This window comes from Lates calcarifer, linkage group LG24 (genome assembly GCF_001640805.2).
Source record: "Lates calcarifer isolate ASB-BC8 linkage group LG24, TLL_Latcal_v3, whole genome shotgun sequence".
Classification (NCBI taxonomy): Eukaryota; Metazoa; Chordata; class Actinopteri; family Centropomidae; genus Lates; species Lates calcarifer.
The window spans coordinates 2,522,933-2,550,339 of record NC_066856.1 but is presented as its reverse complement, the minus strand read 5'-3'; the positions used below and the strand labels follow the sequence as shown (position 1 = coordinate 2,550,339).

At 41.1% G+C, this 27,407-nt stretch overlaps 1 protein-coding gene across 1 annotated transcript in view; it reads right to left on the bottom strand.

Annotated features, from left to right (window-relative positions):
* Positions 1-27,407, bottom strand: part of LOC108898296 (partitioning defective 3 homolog) — a 310,889-nt gene that overhangs the window by 109,772 nt on the left and 173,710 nt on the right. The window contains exons 15-16 of the mRNA XM_018698248.2: positions 16,312-16,459; positions 6,087-6,273 (exon numbers count right to left, since the gene is read on the bottom strand). Of these exons, the coding sequence (XP_018553764.1) occupies positions 6,087-6,273; positions 16,312-16,459 (335 nt within the window). The remainder of the gene's footprint in view (positions 1-6,086; positions 6,274-16,311; positions 16,460-27,407) is intronic.

Genomic DNA, 27,407 nt, shown 5'->3' with positions numbered 1-27,407 from the left:
GCTACACTGACTGGTCTAGTCTGCTGAAAGCAACTGACAAGGACCAGGCAAAGAGATACTTTGGTTTGTGTGGCAAGAGTGTGTGTGGAGGTTACTTTGGCAACATTCATGCTGAGATTCACCTGCACCTTGTCACAATGAGGCAGTGTAGGGCAGAAACACACATAGTACACAACCCAAGGAGCTGTAGATAAACACAGTCAAGGTGAGCACAGAAATGAAAGCATGTATGACATGCTTGTAGCAAGGGCGCACCACTGAGACATGGTAAATATTCATAAAGATAGAGGCAGCTATTAGCCTTTAAAGAAAATGTGTGTGTGTACTGTGTACTGCTTAGTGTTAAAACCACTACCAACTTAAATGGACATTTAAAATTAGTCAAATGATGTGTGTGCATGCACTACAGGGCTGTTTGCATTTCTATGTACTTATTCTGATAGCTTGATGGGAAAAACACATGTTCAATAGAGCACTTGTGATTCTTAGTTACATTACTGATGATAGAGACTATTAGGGAGTCAACAGAAGTAGGCAGTCTGCCTGCAATGTTAGCTTGGAAGTTTGTTTGTTCATGTCTATGCGGACCTTTTCCACTTTATATGTTAATTTGTGAAATTGTTTACCAGCCAATGTGTATCTAAACACTCGTGAGACTGAATGCGTCTGTGCAGCAGTGTGTGTGTGTGCGGGTATGTGAGAGTGTATGTTTGTCTGGAGTCCTTTTCCATCTCTGCTGGTTGACAGACTGTGTCAGAGCTGCCTGGGAAATGATATTTCCACCTGTGACATCTCACAAAGACAGAGAAGGACACAGTCTAGTTCTCTCTCTTTCTCTCTGTCTCTCTCACTGTCCGATGCGCTTCCCTCTCACCTTAATGAGAATTGACACCTATCCTCTGTCAGCTTCATCCAGATGGGCACTGCCCCTAGTGGTCCAAATGGGAAAGAAAGGTTTCATTTTTAAAGAGGATGCTGTTCCTCTACCAGCTAAACTGTTGCCTTCTGTCCATCACAACTACTGAAGCCAGAAATAGACTTTGGGTAGGTGCTAGAGCATTGGGACAGTGAAATCATTTGCCTTAAACCAACATGTAATTTTTTCTTGCATTTGAATCATTAGTGGTTAAGATCTGACAATTTAAACCTAAATCTAAAAAATAATTACTATTCAGTGTTTAAAAAAATTGAGAATCAATCATTCAACCAATACATAGTTGAGCAAATTGCACTGTATTAATTATATCACAGCTGGTCATTATCTGATTTGAACTACACACGCCTCCTTTCCTCCTGCAAGTAGTAAAACCTAATTCAGGTGGTCTGCAGGGCAGCTATGATAACAGTGGTTGGTATGGTAATAGTAGCCTGTGCACCACATGCTGCTGGTAGTAGTTAGTTCCCAGTTCTCAGTGATGTTGTGTAACACCTCCTAAACCTCAAACTGATGAACATGCTGTGGACACCCCCCAGCTTATTTCTACACTTCAGTGCCAACTCACTCACTGCACTCGCACTTCTCCCCCTCATATAAGTTAGAAAACTGTGCATTTATGACTTAGAAAGATACAGAGTGCTTCTGAAGCTTAATGTGCTTACAGCAGTGACGAGCTTCACTCTCTGACATTTTCAGAACAATGAAGCTCTTAAGTTATTTCCCTTCATACTCACTGTATCATCAACAACATGTACAAAACCACAACCAGAGCCCACTACATTGTAAAGTAATTATGTGGGAAAACTGTAAACTATTCAAATAGTACTGTGTAATTACATAAGTATACAGTAAGAGCCTTGCTGTGTTGCAGTGTATTAAGTTATAGTAAATTGTAATTACAGAAAACAGGGTTACTAAATTATCATAAAAATATACTCTTGTGGTTTAATGTAACATTTTAATACATGTTGGATTTTTTATTATTATGACAAAGGCCTTAAAAAGTGGATGTTTTATTATGCCTTACTTCACTAGAAATGGTGCATATTAACTCTTAGCAGCTAAATGAGGAGGAGAAACACAACACAGTGGGTAAATAGCACAAGGAAGTGAAGAGGTTCTGTTGTTGGCAAGAGAAACATTCACAGCCACTGACAGAGCCTCATCTTCAAAGTGAAGTTATTCTGCTTCAGCACTTTGAGGGTAATGCTTTTATACTCCTCATGGTGCTCCTACAAACTTTACCTGAGCACAGGGACATGTGTTTTGTCTTGTCTAGATGTTACATTGCGACATGAGCCTGCAAATGCTTTTAAAAAGCAGTAAGAAAACAGCAAGTTATTTTTTTTCTTCATAAGGATGAAGTTGAAAACATCTCAGTGAGGATTAAAACAACTATTAAGGGGGCATTGTTGTGGGTGATGGAGTTTTATAGTCTCTGGATGCCTGAAAATATAGCCTTAATGCAGCTAGTTGGAAAGCTTATGGGAGCATCTCTGCAGAACTGAACATCTTTAAGTTGTATTTTTATTAAGATCTCTGATTGTATAAGACAACAAGTTTATTATTTGCACACCAGCCATGTAGGCCTAGAAAGAACTAGAAATGGACTTGGAGCCCAGTGAGAGAGAACAGACACACCCAGCAACTGCACTTTATCAACTTCTGGGATGAAAACCAGGTGCAAACTATAAACACTTCCTCTGCAGCTCAGATGAGCCTGCATGTAGGAGCTGCCATGATTGTACAATTGTACTAAATTGTGTTTCTGACACTGCACATTCCATTCCCGAGAGAAAAGCTTTCATCTTCTTATTTATCCACATTATTCTGCAAAGCTACTATATCAACCAGCATGTCTTATCTGTTTCACTGTAAATCATTTAGACGTGGCCCTTCCTGTTTGGCTTTGAATTCAAACTAATGAAGGAGGAGGCAAACACTGCAAAGGGGAATTAATGTGATGGGTCAAGACCTGATGCTCAAATGAACTTGGTGCAGATATGCAAAGTAATAATTTACAACCTTTATTTATCCAGTGAAACCTGACAGAAGACACATGCTGGTTTCCATCAATACCCTGTACCACATTCACACACTCTTTAACCCTACACACTGACATGGACTTAACCAGTGCAGCCGAGCCATATCAGTGCAGTGGATTTAAGAGCATCTCTAAAGTATCACTGTTTGAACCACCCACTAATTTCTATCCACAAGCCACTTTCACCAAGCTCAACACTACCACAAGTCTTAATAATAATAATAATAATAATAATAATGATACGAATACAACAGTCTGTAATACAGCAGCAACAAATAAAAGCTTGTATATCTTTACATTACCATTTTAACAGAGATCTGAAAGTAGTGGTTGTAATATTTATATCCCCTTTAATATTCACTTGAGGCCTGTAAAGCAGATATGGTGAAACAATGGTTTATAACAATCGGGCTGTCTACCAGTATCTACAAGAGAAGGAAAAATAGGCACAAGTCTTCACACAGTAAAACATGAACAAATAGGAAGGAAGGACACACACCCTTTAGATATTGGCTAGGGATGTCAAGAATAAGAAAAAAAAGTAGGTCAAGTTCTGCGTCTTGTATGAGATGGGGTTTTTCTGCCTCTAAAACAACCATTCATCTTAGGGGCCTACATATTAACAGTAACACGTGGGCTGTGTCATTCACTAGAAACCTGCTGGGCAGAAGAAAGAAACAGCAGGAAAATATTATAGAGGGAAATATGAGAATGTATATTTCTAACAGTGTATGGGACTGAAGGAGTTGGTAAGGAGATTAAAAGAGACCAGGGTCTTTTTAATTGATTTTTGTTTACATTAGTAGTTATTTACCTTATAATAATCACTACCAGATGGTGGAATGGCCTTTTGATTACCCTTACATTAATAGAGAAGTAAGCCAGGATGAAATTAATTTTAAAAGGCAATTGGCTGGCTATTCCATATGAGATCAAAGTCACAGACAGCGCTAGTGGTGAAGAGAATAAATAAATAAGGGAGATAAAAGAGAGGAAAAAGAGGAAATCTAAGTTTGTTCAAAAAGGACAGAGAAAGAGAAAGAGCCTGAATGAAAACAATTTTACAAGCCAACCAGCCATTTTTGTGTTTTGTGTATGCACTCTAGGTGTATAGCTGTGGCCCTGGCAAGGCGCCTCCCCTGAGGAAGGAAGGCAGTATAATACTGGAGGCCAGAGGTGAGACACAGCTCTGCACAATACATATTCAATACGTACAGGGCCCTGGCTGCACTGTTGCAAGAGCTTAATTAAAAAGTTACAGTTCCAATACATTGGAGTCTGGCTGACCCACATCCCCTGCTGGCTCAGTATGCCTGCTAACGCAGTGTGTGTGTGTGTGTGTGTGTGTGTGTGTGTGTGTTGGGATGTTCAGAGCACTTGAAAAGGAAAATAAGAAACAGTATAATAGTATAACTCAGAATGAGGTACACTTGGTTCGTTTAAGCAGCTGTTAGGATTTGAGTGAAAGAGAATGTGTGCCTGATGTGTGTGTATATGTGTGTGTGACTTTGAGGACATGAATTATTCACAATAACCCAAGGCAGTGGTATATAGCACACTTCTGTCTTGTGTGGCACAGGGCATACAGTACATGTGTATGTGTGTGTGTGAGTTTGTCTCTCTGTGTGCGTGTGTTTGTGGGAGTTTGACTGTAGATGGGAGTGTGTGAGGAGGTCTGAGTGTGGTGCAGCCATATGCTGTAGACCTAATCCACTATGACAAACCTCTGACATCACACGAACAATGAGCAAATCTACTCATTCATAATAAATGAGAGAGAGGAGAGAGAGATTAGAGAGTCTCTGGGGAAAAAGAAATAAAAATAGTAAAAACAAAAAAAGAAGAAAGAAATAAACCAAGCATCTCTATTTGTGGCAGCCAGAATTTCACCTTGGGCAAAAAAAAAAAAAAGTGCCATTATACGCAGGACATCAACCAGCCAATCACAAGAAACAATAACAATATTTATAAAATAGAATAAAATAAAAAATGTCTCACTATAAAAAGAAAAAAAACATGTAGAAGTTAGAAACAACCTCCCCTTAGTAAAAAGCAGTGACTGACTGTCACTTAGCTGAGAATGAGGACATGATTGGATGACTTGTCTTTTGATTTCCTGTATTTGAACACTGCAGTTATACATGAAATGCCAATTTCAGAGTGGGTGATTGTATCTTTAAGTGTTAAAAGGCAGCCTTTCAATGACAAAAATAAAGAAAGACTTTGAAAAATATTTTTCAAAATCAGCAGAGAATGGCTCTGTTGATTTTATACAGAGCTAGAATCTCTCTCTTTTTTTTTTAACCCTCCAGGTCTCTAGGGGTTCTTCTACTTAAATGGGTCTGAGTCCCTAAAGTTCTCTGACGAGGTTGATGAGATCTGGCTCCATATTTTATTATGAGGGTGGTGCAGTCAGGCTGCAGTCTATAGAGAGTAGGGTACTGAAATCCCATGGGTGGTTGGGGTTGGGGAGGTAGAAGAGGAGTCCCTGAGTTTTAGGGAGAGACTTGCAGTCTGACTACTGCTGCTGGGTCATCCATTATTTAACACACATACACGTGCACGCGCACACACACACACACACAAAGTCACACAGGTGTTTTTCTTATACAGCTACATACTTGGACACAGATATGTACGCATATTTTGAGATTCCAAATATAGTCCTGAAGCAAAAATTTTATTACTTTCTCATATGAAACTTAGTGAGTGATATAAAAATGTTATTTCCTGGTTTGTTAAGGCAGCCAGTCTGGCTTACTGATTTCTACTGGAGAAAGGCCTCACGCTATGTAACCAAAATGGGGAATAACTTGCAGAAACTGAAAATGCATTACACTGTAAATTCCTGTAAAACTGTTTTTATATTATTTTCCACCAATTTCTACAGAAAATCAAATCAAGGGATCTGATTCTCTGGATTTCTGGATGAGTACAAGAAACACTACTCACACCACCCAGTGACAGTCCAGAAATTCAACCTTCATATATAAAAACAAACCTCAGATACTTGCAAACTTACACCCCATACAAACACTGTCCTGCTTTCTTCCACACACGGTGTCTTTTAAGTCCATCAAGGTCTAAATAATTCAGCCTACTCACCATTCATTCTGACCGGGCAGATCGTGGATCCAGGGCACAGGGTTCTCTCCCACAAAACCCATGTCATCGTGGGAACTGGAGGATGATTGGTCAGAAAGGTGGGCAGGAAGCAGAGGTGGCCTATCATCTTCAATCATCACTATGTCATCCTGTGGCATGTTCACAGTTGGAGAGAGCTGGTAGTTACCTGAGAGAGACGGGGAAAGAAAGCAGTTAAATAGCGTACATATAAGGTGCAGATACTTGCAAAAGTTTCTTATCAGTTATAAAAAGCAACATGGCATCAGTACTCAAGACTTTTTAAACATCCAATCAGTGGTGTTTGATAACAATTGCCAAAAAAAATGCTGAAGCAAATTCCTCCACAGACACGTTTGAGTACACATAACAATTTTATCTTACTTTAGTAATTAGCAAGATAATACTATATACAGAGATAATTGTACTATGGAATTTTCATATCAGGGCATGCCTGAAGGACATCAATATTTCTCAAAAATAGAAAAAAATGTGCTTATCAGGGTACAGTTTTGTAATGCTGAATGCATACAGAGATGCTGCACAACAAGACAATTACCAGCAAATGGTAGCAGCTACATAACGCTCATTAAATGCACAAAAGTGGTGCAGTGGTCCTGCAACTGACAGGACAAAGTGACCGTGAAGACTCACAAGACAAGACACAAACATGATCTAATGTCTACTATCCAGAACCCAGTCTCTTAATGTCACAGCCAAAAGTTGTAGACCTGAGTAGTTTTATCCATTCTCCTCCTCTCCTCTCCAAGGACAAATATGAGCAGAGGAGGAGCTCCCCTGATCTGTATTCCATCCCGCCTGACCCTCCCCACTGAGGACTTCTTTGAATCGCTCCTTTGCTGCTCCTCAGGAGTCAAAGTCAATGGGGGATGAGCTGCCGTGCCTGGTGCTCAGCACCAAAGGCAGGAGAAGGGTTGTTCAACAGCATGAATAGTGGCATTACAATACAGAGGTGGAAGATTCACTCTGCAAACTGATCAGTGCATGATTTAACTGTAGACACACACACATACATACATGAAAAAAGGTGAATCAAAGTCAAGATGAATGATGAGGTCTAAGCCCTATCACATACCTGCATACTATTAGACAGAGGTTTCCAGAAATGCTGAACTTCCTATGGTCTTCACTTTTGTTTGTCTTATAGGAGAGCCATTTTGCAAATCTAATAGCTTAGGAACAATTGTGTGTAATCACTAACAGCAGACAACAATATTTACCCTGGCAGGATCCCAACACAAGTCTGAGAGGCATTTAATTTCACTGGGGCCCGACGAATGATAAATGCATATTGTGGAAGTAAATCTGAGCACCAATCAACGCAGCAATGAGGTGTATAGTTTAGTAATTTGCACAGAAAAAAAAAAAAAAGAAAGAAAAGAAAACAAAGATACAAAGCATTACAGCTGTCCAGGGGAGGACGTAAACTAAGGTGGGCTTATAAACATCTTCTCCTCTGTGCAATGAAAATCAAACAACAAAAATAAAGCAGAAAAATTTTCTAGGTTATTTGTCATAATAATCTGGAGACTTATCACTGAGATTTATTATACCTTATACCTATGGTGAGTACTATACCAAATGTAGCGTTACAGTAGATCGAGTGCGTAATATCACTAAGATGCTAGGTAACTTTGCAACAGCAAGGTTTCTTTTTTCCTAATGAAATAAACCTCTATAGGACAAACTCCATATCTGAATTTCTTGTGCATTTTTACTAAGCTGCCCCACAACTAGAAACATTTACCAAAAGCCTGCCCCTGTACTTACACATGTGTTAATTGATTCTTTTGGAAGCCTCATCCCTTTGTCTATGGACAACTCATCTAAACCAGTTAAGAAGGCTGCCAACGCTGTACAGGTGAAATGAAGGCCATTTCTCACTTGGGCAGCTTGACAGAGAACCACAGGTAATTGAATTCACCCTGTACTGTAAATCAGCAGGACTGGAGTAATGGCAGTGAGAAACTCCAGGAAGTCAATGTGACTAAGCTAGACGTTTCACTTCTTCACTTCTTCACTTTCATAGCAGAACAAGTAGTTAGGGTAATATTCATCACTTATCATGCATTATTGTGATAGCCAAAAAACATAAGTTCCAGTTCATTCAGTTCACTGAATGTCCCCTAAACAACATAAAAGATCATTTTCCATGATTCAACTGATATGTACTGTGTAGCAGTTTGTTCAGCTATTCCCAGCTGTAAGGAATATGATATCTGCATATGGAGAAAAAGAGACATTCAGACATTCAGAAAGAGAGAGTCGGTTTAGGAAAAGTGCAGCAGTGTCATTTTGAGATGCCCTGCAGTTGTGTGTGTCCACAGGGGCCGACCTTATATCAGCCTTTACTTTTCTCTGTTCTTAGGGCAGAGTTACCTCTCAATTGCATCAGCAACACTGACAATTTCACTACAGTAGTGACCTGGAACAGACATACAGCAAAGTGATAACATAACAGGAAGTGTTGTTTCGTGTAGAGAGGCTCTGTTGAAGTTTTGGTTTGTGTTTCAAATACACAACACGTGGGCAAATAATATCTTTGCATTCACAATACACAACGTGAAAGATAAGACTCATAATCACCTTACATTCACTCATGTCAGCAGACCACTTTTGCTAGAGGACACAGTTTTAATTGGAAACTCCGCAAGCTTTCCCTCCCCTGCTTTATGAAATATTTCCAGTCAGGACCTATTGACACAAGTGGCCAGCACTGCAGATGAAGAGCTGCTAAAGTTACGAAGTGGCTAAAGGACACACACACACGCGCGAGATAAATGGCTAGTGGACAGGTAGTCAGGGCCACACTGATGCTTTGAGAGAAAATATAATAATTAGAGAAGCTGAAACACTGGCTTTTCTGCAGTTGTTAGCATAATAAGTATAGTGGGAAATCACAGCCTACTCACCACCAATACTTGTTGTATCGTACAGCAAGTTAATTCTGAAAATGACAGCACATTGAAACTGGGCTGAGAAAGATAAAAAAGCAAAAGGCAGAGTGAGAAAACTGGCACAAGGTGGAGAGGAAGGAGACGTTTCAGCACCTTCCGTGGTGTTTTGGCACAGTGAGATACAGATGGATCTGCTCACTCACTGTTTTAACACCGTTGTCTCTTACTAGCTCCACACAGACGGTGATGATGGGAAAAAGGGCAGGTGACAGTACCAGCAGAGACACTCCACTTCCTGTTGCCAGCCAAAACGACAGATAGTGTGTATGTGTGTATGTGTTATAGCTAGAACTAGCTGGTGACTAAGCTGAAAGTCAAGGCTGTTCATTATGGAGTGCTGATTCCGAATGCACGAGTGTTGATGAAACAATGACTGAATACATCCTTAGTGCCTTGTTTGTATAGTCCTCTTTTATCTGCTGTGAGTGGTGTCTCTGCTGTTTACATCATTTTGCTATGGGGAGGTCATGTGAGCATATTGTTGTTCTTAAGTATGAAGCAACTTTTTACTGGTTATTCTCTCATCCAATGGCACCAGAGCAGACTAACCACAAACATCTAAACCTGAGTAGTGTGAATGCAATTACTGTTTTCTCCAAACCCCAGAACCACTATCTTGGCTAGAATCAAAATGCTGTTATTTAGCCTTTGATGACCTTGGCACTTCTGAAAACACTGGAGCCTTCCATGAACTCAGTTTATGGAAAAAAAAAAAAGAAAATGAAAAGAAATACTTTAATAGCACAATGCCATCACAAATGAATCAGCAGTCACACACATATCTTAGAGACGTGTACATGAGGTCCCATGGGGATAAATATCACTCGAGTTAAGATTAATTGTTCACAGAAGCTGGCTCTTTCACAAAGGGGCTATTTGGTATTTGTGTAAGTGCTTCTGAGTCATGCTTACCATCTGTGCAGCTGAGGGAAGAGATCTCTGGCAACATGACTGTGCCACTGTGGCCTTTGTGACACTGTTATTAAAGATAGCCCCTCATGAGTCACACCGACAGAAACAGACACACAATACCCACCACCTCAGCATCCACTGTTACAGTCACCATCCTGAACAAACACAAGTTGTTGGGTGGGGGTTTGCCATGCAGCAATAATATTGTAAAGTGAATGCTTAACATATCACAGTTAACAGCTGAAACATATTCAAGTCAAATTGATTACTGCGGTCGTTAATTTTAACGTTCAAACATTAAATGCCATTGCAACTGTGAAAACACTTTTTTTTTACAATTTAAAGCTTATATCAACTGAACTTTATACATATTACACACTTCATTATCACATTATAGCCCTGCTGTCCTGTCTGTCTACTCATTCTGCCATTTTGATAATTTGTTCTTCTGCCCCACACAGAAGTGTGCTGTAGCACGCACTCATCACTCGTCACATTTCTGCCACTGTACTGAGGCACACGCAGCCCTCTGGCCAGCCGTGCTTAGCGTGTGGAAGCTATTCCACGATATTGAAGCAGAGATGTTCTTCCTCCCTCTGGCACAGAGTGAGGACAGAGACAGATGAGCTCTTTGGCTCAAGAGGCCACCTGGTTGCATCCATCCAACTGGATCTGAGGTTCACTCTCTTCTTTCTCTGCCCTCTGTCCAAGCGTTGCCCGTTGAAACATTGAACTATAAGGTGAGAGGTCACACTAATAGCCCCACTCCATCTTCTTTCTCCTACATGATTTCCTCTATCTCTGTCCATCACACACTCTCATGCTTTCTTTTCCTCTCTTCTCTGTCCTCCTCCCTCCTTCTGTGACACTTTGGCCTATTGATCTGACTAGAGGAGAGATCATTAGTTGATCCATGCTGCCACAGCTATCAGACCCATACATGTATTGCAGTAGGTAATCACCTTAAGTACACACCGGTGGAAACCAAAGCCTTATGCTCAACAGGGGACATTGGTGCCATTTTTTTTAACAGCATTCCACCATTGACCAGGGATTCCCTGATCAATACAATTGATCAGAACATTTAGTTGATTGGCTTGATGACAGTGTCTCACTCATTTGTAGAGAAACCCAATGTCTGGACTCAGATGTCTAGGATATGAGTGGGGACACCAAACACTGAGACTTACAGAGACATGTGGAGTTAATCAGTGATTCCCATGGATCAGTCTCTGTGTGAGCTCTGGACAGGGAGGTTTAATCATACAGGTCCTTTTAATCATATATTGACAAAATGTGACTATTATTACTGTATGCTTGGTGAAATGATTTGGTGACATTTTGAGGCAAGAATGTCACCATACAATGCATGGAGGTAAAACATGCAACCAAGATGACACTAAACTAACCACTTCTCTGGCATATATTACCATGATGAGGCTAAAAGGTTTTCTTATAGCAGAGATCAAGTCATCAGCGGTGCTGAAGGAAGATCTGCCCTCCTGTCTAAGCCCGGTATGTAGCCTTTAAATGCCATTTCAGGGAATATAATTTAAAACCACCCCAACCTTTTCACATTAACACCAAATATATGCTATGCTATGATATTCCTGTGCAATGTATGTTCCAAGATATAAGCATAGAGAGGTTAGAAAAATTTAAACCAAATACTTACCTTAGGGCTATAATCATTGTTAACTAAGGAGAAAATCTACTTTTGTCCTGTCTGCTTTTGCATTTCTTTCAGAAACACAAATCTATCCTATCACAATATTACGTGAATCAAATTTTAAATGTAGCCTTGCTGACTGCACCACGAGTCACATACTTTGGTTAGTCAGACTTCTGCTCATGTATACGATGGGTGGATCTATGTTGAAATTATGTGATAAAGTAAAAAATGTTTCCCACCCAAACAAGTGCATCAAAACTAGGAAGGGGGCATGCCAGTTGAGCCCAGTCAGTCACACTGAATATGTTAAAATGTGGGATCACAATGAATAAGCATAGTGACACGTAGGAAAAGGGAAAGTTCAAGGGGAACACCAGTTTCTGTCATTTTCTCACTGAGGCATACAAATAGTAGTCCGAGGTGGTCTGGACACCAAGTTAAGGGAGGTCACTCTGCCTCATCTCCTGCACTGATCGTTGAGCACAGAGAGGATGAGTCTGCAGACTGTGAAATACTGGAGGTGAGGAGACGACAAGGTCAAGTCCTGAGAAGACAGCCCCACTTAAACACCATTAGGGAAGACTATAGCACCTGTGGATATGCAGAGACTGGTGTGTCTATGTGTGTGTGTTTTGTCTTGTACTTTCATCCTTTTTAAAATTTGTCCAAATGATGACAAAAATCATACAAAGTGAGAGAATTTGTTCTCTACTTCTATATGTGACTGATTTTGGATTAGGGTTAATGTGTGTCTACAGGATTTTGTCATTTGCGCTGCATACATTGCATCCTGTGAACAGCTACTTTCCTGTGTGACAACAGCATGAGTCTGCTTGGCTGGCTCCCACATCCAGCCTCCCATCCCACTCCTCCTTCTCTCCTGTGCCAGTGCTAGGTGTGCATTCTTGGTCAGGCACTTGGCCAAACAGTCACATCCACAGAAAGCGTCAGTCCACGGGCCTCAATTTTCGCCCCAGCGTGTAGACCATGCACCCAGTGGCACTTTTCAATTAGACAGAACGGAAGGCAAAGCTGGGTGTGATGCTAACGACCTTTGTGTCAAACCTTGGCTGTCGCTGACACACTGTGCGCTCGCAGGAGATTTCACTCAGTTCCATATTTCCCTTCCCTTTTACCTACCCTTTCTTTCTTTCTTCGAAAACAAAATTATCTTTGCCAATTCTCTATCCTCCGCAAAAAAGGGCAAAAAGAGGGAGGGGGTGGAAGGAAAACAGAAGAATAAAAGTGTCAGGAAGTCATTTCATTTGAGCAGGGAGTCAAACAGAGCGTACTGTATGTTCACCACCTGCTAGCTGTGGATTCAGCCCCTGGCCATGATGCCACAATTCACGGTGTATGTGCATGTGTGAAGCTAAAAGCTGACAATATCACAGCATTTCATGGCTTACTGAAGCAAATGGAGAATGGAATTACCTCTGATTATTGATTAACTGATTCTGTGCACCCACAAATATACAAACACACACACACACACACAGCAGATAGTTCTGAATGACAGCCCAAAACACTACAGGGAAGATCAAGGCAAAGCGCCCTTACAATCAATGTGATGGCAGTATACCAGCTTAATAGCACCTGTCTCCTGTGTTATTTTGAGCTTTTCTTCACTGTTGCCATGGTAATTATAATTTCTATTTTTCATGTGTAAGCACCTTCCTCCACCAAGACAACCAAGACCTATTCTAACTGTTTCAGAAGAAAGACAGGAAGCTACCTATGACTGCTGGGAGTAGAGCAGACAGTCCAATGTCTGCTCAACACCTGGGTAAGGTGAGATAAGGCATCCACAGGACATGGCAGCGATTTGTTCTTTTTTAACATAAAACAGAGAGCATAGCAATAACAATCATGGGTTGGCAGAAATATGGAGTTTACAATTTCACTGCATTGACTTGCTGCCATCTGCAATAACTCACAGTCAAAGTCAGGTCTTAATTCTTGAGCAGCAAAACCATTTCATCTCATTTACCTCTGTGTCGTGGTCCATTTATAACAGCACAGGCAGTATATTGGAGCAGAGCTGCAGACAAGAGGGACTGATTTGGTTAGAGAGTTCCTCCATTGTCATTTAAGAGGTAAAATGCTGCAGAGTTTTTTAAGTAACCACTATTTGCTCGGAGGGAAAATGCATGGTTCACATCAGTGGGAATTGAGCTGAGGTTGTACGTGAGTGTGCCTGCACATGTACAACTGCATATGTGCCTGACCATATCCACCAATCTCCACATGCCTGGCCTTCACGATTCAGTAATTTAGCAGGTCTAGATATACTCAACATCGGGCTGTCAGTCAAGCCCTGCCGGCTGTGTGCTTCCTGACCTTGCTGAGCCGATCTCAGCATCTGTCCTCCAACCATAACTGTCACATCTCACACACCAGGCAATATGTCTGAGCGCATCTGAAATAATACATAGTAGAAGATTGAGAGTGGGAACAGCTACTGTCTGTCTAGTCTGCAGAAATCTAACACTGGTAAAGAGTAAGTGAAGAGACAACTATATAAAGTTATACTGTTATTATGTCTCTATTTATTATTTATTGCCTTAATTCAAACATTTTGGTTAAATTTAGAAATGAAAAAAACACATGTTGGATAATCATGAAGGAGTAAGACTGATGTTATTTGCTTTCAATTCTGTGATGTCTGATCGAGGTTAAGTAGATCTTAGCTCTGCATAGTCAGTGAGCAAGGTCATTGCCACGTGCTTTTGGGCAGAAGAGACAGAAAGATTGTAAGTTCTTCTTCCATTTTTTTCTTCAAATAAACCTACAGTTCTTTAATGCATTTTAGAGACATCTGCAGTAAATTGAAGATTTAGGTGAGTATGAAGATGTACAGATATACAGTAATTGCAAAAAGCCAAAATCCGACTGTCCCTGAGCAGCACATTCCTGCATTTCACTTCTTAGGTGCTGAATTCCACCTCAGCGCGGCAGTGTTGTGTTGCAACTCATATCTGGTTGCATCAGAAATTTAAATAACAGCATTGTGTCAGTTTAAAAAGAAGAAGACCTGTCACAAAATGTAGGCACGGGTTAATGAGGGCACAACTCAGAGCCTGAAGACACAGAAGAAAAAAAAAAAAGACATTTTCTTGCTGCGAGACAATCCAAGTCAAAGATCTAAGGCTCCACTGAGCTTCGGCTGTGATAACTTAGTGTTTTAGCACCCACTCCTCCCCCACCCCCAAAACTTTTCCACTTGGCTCATTTGACTCCCACTCTGCAGGATGAGATGAGCGGTGGGCGCCCTTGAAGTTTCAGTGGCAAGAAACTTTTCCATCAGTGCGCCCACAGTTTGCCGCTTATGATCACAGCAGCGTTCTAAAAAGTCTGCATCGGAAAAGCAAGTGGAATAAATAAGTCAAACGGAGAGGAAAACCCAACCAATTTGAGAACATTTGATTTGGGATGGAGGAGTAAGACATGATGAAAAAGCAAAAAAAGAGAAGGGGAGTCAGGGAGAGGGAGAGAGAGTGTCAGGGGCAAGCCCTATTGATCTGGAAGCTTAATTAACCATCAGATGCCTCTGACACAGCCTCTGATCTTCCATGATCAGTAGCAGAGTGGCACCACTCTGGGGGGAATGGTAGGGCAGGGATAGGAGAGAAACAGGAGAACAAATGGGAGAAGGGTGGAAAGGGACAAAGTGTAGATCACTGACAGATTACAAATTCACTCCATCCGTGCAGAGGAGGTGGTGATGGGGTGGGAGGTGAAAGAGGAGAAAGACAGAAGACAGAGAGATCAGGAGGAGACAGTTTATTAGACGGAGGAAAGATGGGGAAAGGTGCGGTCTGAACAAAGGACAACGGGAAATTAGGTAAAAACTTGAGGAAAAAGAGAGAAGGAGGAGGAGAGATAGGAAAAGTAACAAAGGAAGGTAGGATGGAGACAGAATAATGTGGAGGAGATAGAAAGGTAAGATGAGAAAACAAGTGTATATAAACCTACTGTGTGTGTGTGTGTGTGTGTTGAGGAAAAGGGTGTGGAAACATGCGACTACACTGAGACGCCCTCCCTACACTGATGCAATTACCCTCAGCTTCTGTGTGCATGTGCATATGTGAAAGGTACGTCGATGTTGAGATGACAGCAGCGACTGGCTGAGGATTGAATTGCCAATTCTAATACACCTGAAGAGCTGAGATCTTAGCCTGCTGATGTCAAATGGGCAGAATGGGAATTGACCCGAGCTGAAGCCAGTCGGGAGTGGAGCGAAGGTGGGGAGGATTGGGGATGACGTTAATCCCTGAGAGGTTTGAATAGTGAAATAGCATACCTTGGGATGCAGGGCAATGAGGCAGGATGAGGCTTTGAAGGTTATGCCCAGGGGGTTTAAGGGAAGGGGGAGGACAGGCACTTCACAGGGGATGGGGTAGATGTTAAAATTAATCAGCAAATGCCAGATTATGGACAGCACCAATTCACAAGGAAAATATATCCAATGAGCATGAGGTTAGCAGGTCAACCACACTTCCCACCAAGGTGGATGGGGAGTGACCGGCCAAAAAAAATCCAATTTGTGGAGTCATTTTGTCTAGTAGCATTTGAAAGAGACACAAAGGTGCTGAGAGCCAGAATGAAAAAAAAAAAAAAAAAACCCTGCTAATCTTTGACTCACCAATGCGTCCGATCGCATTAGCCCGTGGTGTCGTGATGTTGTTCAAGCCCTCAATGGTTTCATACAGAGAGTGGGAGATACGACGCTCATGGTTGTCCAGCAGAGAGTTCATGGGATGCTCTAAAACTGGAGGGCTTCCAGGTGCTTCCTACAGAGAACAGGAGAGAGATGAAAAGGTGTGGGGACTTACAAAAAGGTGCCACAAAAAATGTCTATTTAGTCTCATAAATAAAAATAAAATACTGTATGAAAATCTTTCACCGTACACAGGATGTTCAAGTAAAAGTCTTGAGTCAACTGATGGACAAACTTATCACGTTTTATGCGCGTTAAAGAACCTAATAATTTATATTTAGTTTTTAATGTGTTTCTCTATTTATTTAAATCCTTGTAAATTAAACTGAGACTGAACAGAAAGTTCCAGTCATGTGTTTTGGTTGTGCCTTTGAAATAAACAAACAACAAAACAATCCCAAGTGTCTGTGCATTGAAACAAGCCAAACAATCTACACAGTCATTCACACACACACACACAATCAACTTCACACACAAAAGAAGAAATGGTGTCTGCATAGTATGCCTCCCTATGTGATGCCATCAATACTCCAAAAACATGGAACCGGGGTTTCAGCTTCCATCTCAGCTTACGTCGGTATTTTCTGGTTCAGCAGTGTGAAACGGCTCCTGCAGTAGTCAGAGCTGGATAAAGCTCCATGGATTTCCCATAGGCCGATAGACAGCTGTCTCTAACAATGAGCCCTGGTAAATGGACCAGTGACATTTGCCATGTGGTCGATGTGCTGCACTGCTGGTTATTGAGCCCACTGTACACTCAGGGCACGTGTCAGTCTTGACAGGGGGACATGGTTAGCAGTTAGTCTTTGGGTTTGGGACCACTGGACCCAAATACTGTGTCCAGTCTTCAAAAGCCAATAGTCTGTCAAATGTGATATTTTTAGGATAGAGACAATGTTGCTGCCACAGTAAAAGTCAGGAGCTAGAGAGAAAAAAATAAAATAAAATCCACGCGCACAGAGTTAGAGAATAAAGCTTAGGTCCTGGCCTTATTTCCCACAATGCTTCACAGGAGCCTGTGGGCAGCCGGGGGAGTGCACTGGAGAAGAACTCCCTGTACAGGACCTATTACAAATAGCTCCCTCACAGCTAGATAGTCTTGCGCGGTTCAACTCTGTACCTCAAGCATGCTTTAAACCAGGAGGCCCTGGCTAATATTGATGTCTCACAATACTCTGCTGGCTCCCGGCCAAGAGAAAGGGGAAAAAGATCAGACAACAGCAGCAACAGAAAGACAGGAGAGCTGGAGGATGATGAGGAGAGAGGAAGAAGAGGACACTCCCCCACCACCATGGTGGGGAGTTTCTGGTAAACAAATGGAAGAAATAACAAGAAATACAGAGAAAAAGAAGAATTGTGGGGGTGTGGGAGCTGAGGCCACAAGTGTAGTGTGGGTGCTGTTAAGTCGCCTCCTGGGAGTAGCATGTCCTGGGAGACGCATACCAGGCTAGAGGGACTTATCGGCTGTTTAATATAAATGAGAGGTTTAATGAGGTTGAGAGCGCAGGACTTTATCGGGACAGCTTGCTGATAAGAGCGAGGGGCGAGGAGGGAAAGAAGCGGAGAGTGTGTGTGAGTGTGTGTGTGTGTGTGAAATGGGGGGCTGGGTCAACGCAATTACAATCAGAGCCACGGCCACTGCCAGCCTTATAATAAAAAGCATGTCCCTGGATGATTCAGGCTGAATAAGGTTCAAATTGTTGAAATGAAGATTTATTTTGCTCACTTCTCTCTCTTTTACTCAACACCTCTCTGGACTTTTTAATCAGTTTCAGATCTGGCGGAGACTTGTCATGAGCTGACAGGAAGTAAGATGGAAGGTTTCAGATAAGAGGTAGGGAAATGTGTGGACACAGTGGAACAGAGAGCAAGCGGCTGAGAAGCAAATGATATGAAAAATCTATGTATAGGGTGTGTCAAGTGACATAGATCTGAGAGAGACACTTATGGCACTGTCTCCCTCTATCTCTGAGAGCCTAACAGGCTTATTTTCAAAGTATTCATTGGCTTCTATGGTAAATAGACTTTGAAATCCATTTAACATAGAGCCAAAATGGCAGCAATTTAATCTTTGTGTATCCAGTATTAATTAAGTCTGCCTCTGTGCATGCTAATGCTTTTGCAGACTGTGAATGTTTACTGACCTGTGAATGTTTACTGACAGGTGGAAGTTTGTATGACAAACTGTTACATTTTTATGTCAAATGTGTACCCTTTACTGTCATCCATCTTTTAGTCTTCAACATTTATCTTTTTTTTTTTCCAAAATCAAATCTTCTTATGCTCAGGAACAGTACATTTTCCTGCAACTGAAGCTGCAGGTTAATAAAGTGATGAGTTGAGCAGTGTAGTTAGCATTACCATCAACAGCCACGATTGCCAACAAAAAGACAAAAGACAACAATAAAGGTACCAAGCATAGAAAATATACAATCAAGGGAAAAAATAACACTTTGTGGTGACGTTGTAATATTGCAGTGTTCAAACTGCTGCTGATTTAATCCATAAATAACAACAGCAACAAGGTGATTGAGCTTGTTTGTCCAAAAGTGGATGTGTTCCTTTAAGTCTTTCAGTGTCGTTGGTGAGATTTTAGTCCTTTTTTACCCCTGGTTCTCATCACCTCATCATGTGTTTAATCTGCCTTAATCTAGTCATTTTCAGAGTGGATTATCCTGTTGACTGAGGGAGAGGGCAGAGCACAGTGGCTTACCCTGAACCCAGTCAAGATCAGCTGCTGCTCAGTGACTGGACTCACTAAGCGTGCCTGTGTGTTTGTGTGTTCAAGGTAATGCTTTTATTTGTCCATGTGTAAATGTAGCATGAGAGTGTGTGTGTGCATAACTGTATTTATATGCATTTGTGGTAAGTGCAGACTCACACACAAATGTGTTTTTGCCTCTGCATCAGCATCTCTCTGGCCTTGAGTATTCGGTGAGGGAGAAGCAGTGTGTTGACAGTGCTGGTCTTAAGCTGTCAACTAAGGCTAATAATGTCTAGTCCATGGCCATTTCCTGGCCTTCTATCCTGGTCTCAGCCTGTTGCTGTGGCCCTAATCCAGTCAACCTCCCCTATAATGCTGTAATTACAGTCCCTAAGCTGCTGCATCCTGCCACGGGCACAACTCACCTCTCTGCTGGCTAGATACCCCACTTTCATTAGCTTCTCACATCCCCCGGGAGCCTCATCTAATGCCAGTGCTTCTCAAAGTGGACTCCCAGGTGTTTTGGGAGTTCTTAGCAAAACTTCAGTTTCACCAAAACATCTCACAGACAGAAAATCAGCACAACAGCAGGATATGTGAGAGTAACTCCAGATCATATCACTGTTACCAACTAACTAGTACAACAAAGGACATGGAAACAAGGCCAAGAATCTACAGCCAAGCTAGCAGCTAAGTGTAGCTATACTCAAGCAAACTAGTGCTTTGAGATAAATGCTAACATTACCATGCTAGTGTATTCACAATAACATTGCTAACATGTTGAGTTTGAACACGTGTAGTAGACATGACAAAAACTATTAAAATTCATTGTCTGGGAACTATGCATTATGTGCCAATTCATCCTGGAGATGTTGAGGTATTTTACAATAGATGACAAAGTTTACCTGCTGGTAGCACTGGAGGAAAAGTAAAAGATTCAGCAAAGTCTGTTGGCAGTGAGTGTCTGAACATACTTTCATGGCAATCCATCCAAGGACTGTAGAAACATTACAGTCTGATCCAAATTGGTGGACCACCCAACTGATAGACCAACATTACCATCCAGTCATGCTGGTAGCATGGCTAAGAGGTTCACTACCTTTAATAACTAAAAACAGCCAATAAAACACTGAACTCTTTCTGCTTGTCCTTTTGTGCTTTAGGGAAACTTGTAACAATGCTACAACATACAGTAAGATGGAGCATATATTTAATGATTGCATTTCATATGATGGAATCATTAAATATATGATAACCAGTGCTTCTGGTTTTTCATCTCTTTAGTAGGGATCTATATTTCTGGTTGTGACCTACTGAGAGTTGACAAGCCTCCATTCATATTGGCCAAGTCCAAGCACAATGCAACAATATTATATACAGCTAACAAGTGAACACACACACACACACACACACACACACTATGCCGTGAAGTGAAAGGAATGTGTATGTATTCACATATGTGTGTATACTGCTTAACAACACTTAGATTTTCAGACACTAAAGCACACACTTCACCTCTGCAGTCCTCCACTGTGCCCAAGCAGCCCACTCAACCACCAGATTCAATATATTATTCTCTCAATTGGTCCTATTGAGTTTCCCCTGCCGCTCCTAAATGAGTTAGTCCTCAGAGAGCCGGCTGGGAATGAGGGCCCGCCAGCTCTGGAATTGCATTTCTGCTACTCTGCGATCTACTTTCTTCAATTTAGTCACTGCTTCATTGCAAACTGCATTTCCCAGAGTGCACTGCTCTATGCCCTTGGTCTATCACCTTTCCATGAATCATCCCTATTTGCTATGACAACAGGGGAGTTGTAGTTCCTACATGTCATGATCTAACTGGGCTTCAATCACTCCATATTAAGTTGAAGGGGTGGGGTCAACACAGATTTCCATCCCTTTCTCTTGCCTCGGTTGTTTGCCAGCATCTTAGCGTCTTAAGGTCTCTCTCAGCAGTGGTCAGCTCAATACTAATAAAACCATAATTTACTAGGCCGAGGCTCTGATTGATAGCTCTCTCAAGGCTCTATCGATCAGCCCTTCTCTCATCCGAGTGAGCGTCTTTTGTTAGGGCCAGCCACTTCCTTCCCCCTTGTCTCTTTGCATAAACGTTCTCTTAGTGACTAACGGCAACACTACTGGAATGAATTACAAACATGGGCCATTGGCATGCTGTGGAGTTTACCTGGGTGCTCTTTTAGATACAGAATAGGATATTACATCTACTCTCTTCACTGAGTTAACTAACCTACTATGACTGCAAGCTTCCATGATGCAACAATACTGGGGTGAAAGCATAGAAAAAAAAATCTCTGCTGCTTTGATCACTCCTGTACCCCCCGCTGCCTCTAATCAATAATAAAATAGTGTTCTAACTTGCCCATTACCTGACTATGTTACCTAATGGTATAGTTGTAAAATAGAAGAGTGAGGAAAATGATGATCCATAGCTGGTCATCATTACAAAGCAAATGGCCACAGATAAAACAACAAACAACTTTATGAAAAACCATCATATTTAAACTGCATCATTTTGATTCCGTTTGCTGTTGAATGTCATATTAACACGTGTCATTATGTCAGCCTAGAAATGTGGGTTGACCCCCCTACCTCACTCTTCATGCTGCCCTGCCATTCGTATGCATCATGCTGTTATGAGCCTGTCACATTCCTTCAATTTAAAGCATTGACATTAATTAGCTGTCATGTATATCAAAACCTCAGCAGTGTAGTAAATGTAGGCATTACTAGTGGTTCATTTATTGAGGAACAGCAGAGCACCAGTGGACAATTCTGTAAATGTGGTATTATGCAGTGGCTTAAGGAAATGAGAAAACAGGAATGCAGAAAAACTGTTTCTCAGGTGACTAAATGCACTGGGCCACTTTGCTGTGGTTTCTTGTCCCACATGGTATTTACATAATTGGAGTTGCTGGACTGGAAAAGTCTTTCAAGTGGTCAAAAGAGGTGGAATTCTTTACATATAAGCTTTACATTTATGTCTCGAGGTGGTCTTGACAGAGAGGTCTGCTGAGACAAGCAAAAAAAAAGTAGAAGTTAGAAATATCTTTATTTCAATAAATGGAATCAAGCAAATGGGGACGATCACTGGTGAAGTGAAGGACGTCCTTAGGCAGAAGCTCCATTTCATGATAATTCATGAGACTGAGCTCTGTGGTGAAGCAACACAATGTAAAAATAGTACACTGTGAAATTCTACTCAATCTGCAGATGTGTAGAATGAGTGAAGTAGTTCACTGGCAAACAGACAGGGAGGATGAGAAAGGTTTTATGGTGAAAGTATGTTTTTGTTGCTCTGATTAATGGGGTGCTTCGCTGGCAAGTTGCAATAGCACTGTCAGGAAGGACAAAAAAAATCATATGACAGCCAGTCTGTCAAAAATAGTCGATGTCTGCAGGAGATCTCTGTCATAAATAACATCAAAATGCACAGAGAGGCGTATGCGTACATCGTGTGATGAATTTCAAATCAGAGATGTGAAACCCAGCCACAAACATGCTTATCATCAGCACGTCTGCTTTTAGATGCTCGGTGTGATAAATATCTTAGAGATGTCATGAACTGCTACGGCTGTTGCAAGAGGCAGAAACAAACATCCACCACTGAGCCAGGATAAGAGGCAGAGGTGAGAGGCAGATGCATGTTTATAAGCTCACACAAAAAATCCAGTTTATTACAATAATATTATCCTTAAATTAGCTGCTAATATATTTGTATTGAAATAAGATCTGATTATGTCTCACAATAAGTTCACTTTTTTGCTCTGCCTATATAATGGTCAATTTGTCAATTTTAGTTACAGCAGAGATGAGGACAGCTGATCAACTTCATGGATGTGGAATCTTTCTGACCTTAACTTGTTGGGATATTCCTGCAGAAGATCAGGTATGAAATATATATTCAGTATATTTGCAGGGAATAAGTTCTCTTCTTTTTGTCATTTTATTCAAATAAATGCATAAATAAATGCCAGATATTCCATTTTGAATATACTGTCTTTGCAAAGACAATAGTGATCCACATAGGCATGCTACCTGTTGTTTTAGGTCAGTGTGTTACTGCTGGGAAACAACTGTCAGTATTATATAATGTGTTTTTTGGGGTTGGGGTTGCATTATTGTAATGCCTTATTTTGGATGTTAGATTAACTGTTGTCCTGAGGTATATGTTGGTAAAGGGAACAGTCTAAACAGTTTTTAAAAAGTAAATTCAGTTCAGAGAACTGCAGCTTACCAACTGTAAAAACTGTAAATAGGTCTTTATGTCATCACAACTGTTCACACTCTAATTATTTAGGCTGCTCTCTAACCAGCACATCTCTCAGCTCAGTGCTACACTTTGCTCAACATTCCTCATTTCCAAGGAATTTATTATCAAGCCAGTGGAAAACTGAATCACTACCGTATCATCAGGGTGTATGTGTCAGAAAACAACAGCCATGCTTTCAAAAAGCATCCACAGGATTATGTCTGCAAAATTGTCACAAAGAAACAAACAAATAAGATAATAAGATCTCAGATTAAACGTCTGAAATATTGAATGAATGCATGTACATTTTTTAAAACCATCAAAAGTGAAGGGCAAAAAGTTGAAAATAAATCTTGTACTGACTTTGAACAAAAAACCTACTGTAACAGATTTGATTCAGTCACAAGACTCTGGGTTCGTGACTTGAGGATCAGTCCCCGTACTGAAAATATGAAAGATGGAGAACTTTCAGGAAGTGTGGCCAAATAAATAAATATATAAAGGAAGTGAAATTACTTTTCATAAATTTAATTGCTTAAACACATGTGCTGATGTATTAATAGAACTCAGATACAGAGGAGAAATTATACAGTCTCTGAAGCAGCAATGCAATTACAATGCTTCAAACAAATTGGTGGTTACCAATCATATCGCCTGACTATCTGGGGCAGAATGGTAGTTTTTCAAACGGGGGCTATCTGCAGGACCAGAACAGAGGGGAAATGAATTGTTCTGATACAGAGTGTGTGTGTGTATGTGGGTATCTATGCTTGTGTGGGTGCTGAGCATATTGAAATGTTATGAATCATGCTTTTACTGCTACCTTTGGTATCTGCTGGATTAAACATCAAATGCAATCTAAAGTACTGGTATTAGGACTGGTTTCCAAAAGCAGTCAAAAACAGATTTTACATTTTGTTACTCATCTGACAGGTTTCATCAGCTCTTCTGACTTTAGATCTTGTTGCATTTGACTTGCTGCATCTTCAACTCACTTCTATCCCATGATCTGACTGAGAGTCTCTTCTCCTCAACTAAAACTGATTAGTACTTAAGTGCTAAGGCTTGGATCAAGGTAGTAAGTGTCCACACTTGTCAGGCTCACAGAGACCTTCTGGGTTTGTGCTACAATAAAAATATCCCAATAAAAGTTTAGCACTGCTTTGTTGGCTTGAATACATCTCTAACCAAGCTTAAGTGTTTTTCTCTTTATTCCAAGGTCAGCAAAAATTCTCATTTTAGCCCAAGGCGAAGGCCACTCATTGCCACTGCTTTAATGGCAGCAATAATAGACCAGGTACTCCACCTCAGATATAGGCTTAATCATGGGCCATCAGCAGTATGAACCAGCCTATTGAAACACTTGTTAGTCCACTGGATGGAGAGGATCTGTCTGGATGGGTCTCAGCCCAAGTTCTTCTGGGAGACCTTGGGCAATGTGCAGAAGTGTGTATGTTTGTACATAATGCATTTGTGTGTGTGTGTCTGTGAAGAGGCTACTCTGGGTGGTCACACAATGAGCATGTCTCACAGAGCATTTCGCTTTCCCAGTACGGTGTTTCAAGTTCATATCCACATATTACCAGGTCCTTTTCAGCTAGAACATTTTCAATTACACCAAGTAGAAGAAAACAGATGCCTGGTGTACAGTTTTAGTTTTGCAAACACCCAACAAACCAAACAAGCTTAAACTAGCAAGAAACATTACACTGCTCTGCTCTAACAAAGATGATCATACTTTAGCCCACAGGACCAAGCAATGATGAAATCAATGCAATTTTCATGGAGTGAGGTGGCCTGGATATGCTGCACCCATCTAAGTCCTCGCCTCTGATGCATTAGGCTGTACTGCTCGGCTCCTCTCCCCTGCAGACAGTGATGGATCTGATTCATTTCAGTGGTGGCCTCCAGTGCTTCACTCCCATTCGGCTGGGTGACAGTGGCAAACTGGCGCTGGCTCACCACAAATCTGCCTGGCCAACACAGCAGAGCAGGGGAGAAGAGGAGGGGGTGGATGTTGCTGCCAGGAGCCTGTGTCGACATTTAACTTCTGCTTTTCTTATTTGAGGTTTGCAACTGACCTTAAATTCTTCATTTACAATCTTATCTTTTCTCTACTCTGAATATATTAAAATTTCCACTAGTGACTTTATGGAAGCTTTTCAAACCACTAAGCTTCCTGAAAACACTGCAGTTTAAGCAATGTGTGATTGCCTATAATAGGACTTTAATGGATGGATTCTAAAATGCACTATTACATCTCCCTTCTCCCTTTGTTTCACACACTCTCAATCTTTCTCTGAAACATCGTCAATATGCTGTCTCATAGCAACTGATGTTGAAATAAATGTCAAGTTATATACAAACTTGTCAAAATTTCTCTCTAAATTGTCTCTCTAAATGGATCAAAATTGTAATAAAGGTTAATGTAAAAACGTCATCCTTCATTCATCCACCTAGCTTGTGATGATAAAAAAAAAAACTTATTTCTTTTAGTTTCTTTGACCCAAACTGTCTGCTCAGTGTCTTCAGTCTGTCTACCTGTCTGCCTGCTGGTGAGGGATTAAAGAGGACAGGAGAGTGACTGGACCGAAGTGATAGAACTCACTGAACCTTGGGGCTGAGCTTTCCCAGGAGGGACGTGTGTCCTCTCCCCTAGTCTGGAGGTGGGGCAGGAGGAGAAAGAGGGTAGAGGAGGCAGGAGGAATAAGGCAGAATGAAAAGAGAAAGGATTGCAGACTGAAAACGGCCCGATGTTTAAAAAATGCAGTTGTTTCAACTACACTGAGACAACAAAATATAATCACTGAAAGTCTGGTTGGAGTGAAAGATCAGTGGGTTTGAAGGATTATAAAATATGACAACATGAAGTTATCAAAGGTGGCAATTTATTTTATCTTTAATGGACAGCAAATCAAAGGGTGATGTTGCATTACACTGCAGCAAAAGTTAAGCCATGTTTAGTTCTTTTTGTGTGTATGTGTGTGTATGTTTGTTTCCCTGTGTTTTTTGCTGGATCCCCCTGTGCTGGCACCATCGCCGTGTCAACACAGTGGTCTCATTCAAATGAAAGACGGTGTCTGTCTGAAAACAGAAGAAGTGGGAGGGAGGGTTCGTAGTCATGAAATTAAAATGACAGGACCAAAAAAGAGGGCTTGACCTGCTGTTACTGTACTGTATGACTTAGAGTAAAGGGACAAGAGCAGCTAATATACATACTTTTTTAGAGATTAAAATGAGTTCCTGTTTTAGTGCGTTAAAGAAGAACAGGCTTACAGTCCTTGATTGTTAGAACAGTAATTCCGTAAGTGATACTTACTTGATACTCTGGCTGAGTTTATCCCATGTTCTACCTGCTAAACTATGGAGCAGCACAAGTTGAGGAGAAAGAGATGAAATTTTAAAACAAGAAAAAAAAAAAAAAAAACAAGCTCACGTGGCATCAGAGGGATGATGTGTAGTAAGAGAGAGACAGAGCGCTTGGAGGATGAGGGTGAAGGGCAGAGTGGGAGGACGGGGCTCAGCGTGGTACTCCAAACTGACACACAGCCACGGGACACAGGCTCCAATTAGAGTCACAGCAACACTAATCAAACCTGATCTACAACCTCTGGCTGCAGGGTGAGTGAACGTGTGTGAGTGTGTTGAAGTATTTACACATGAATCCACTATCTGAAATACAGTCACACTGTACTCAGCATTTCACATTCAGCTAAATCATGTTTGCATTCATCTTGTTTTTTACTCAAGCATGTGAGAGAATACAGTTTCTCTTTGGCTGGGATTAGTTCTGTATCACAACAGACATTTCATGAAGTTGAAATCCCCTCACTTTTAATATTATTCACTGATGCCTCATGACAAATATTCACCTAACTGCAATACATATTCCTTTATCTGCCTATCCTACAGTGTTATTCCACAGGCCTGTCAATCATAACTCAGTGAAGTGCTTCTTAGATATCATATCAAGGCCCACCGTGGGCAAAGAAAATCACACAGAGAATGAGGGTGAAATATGAAACAGTATCACCTATCTCACACAGG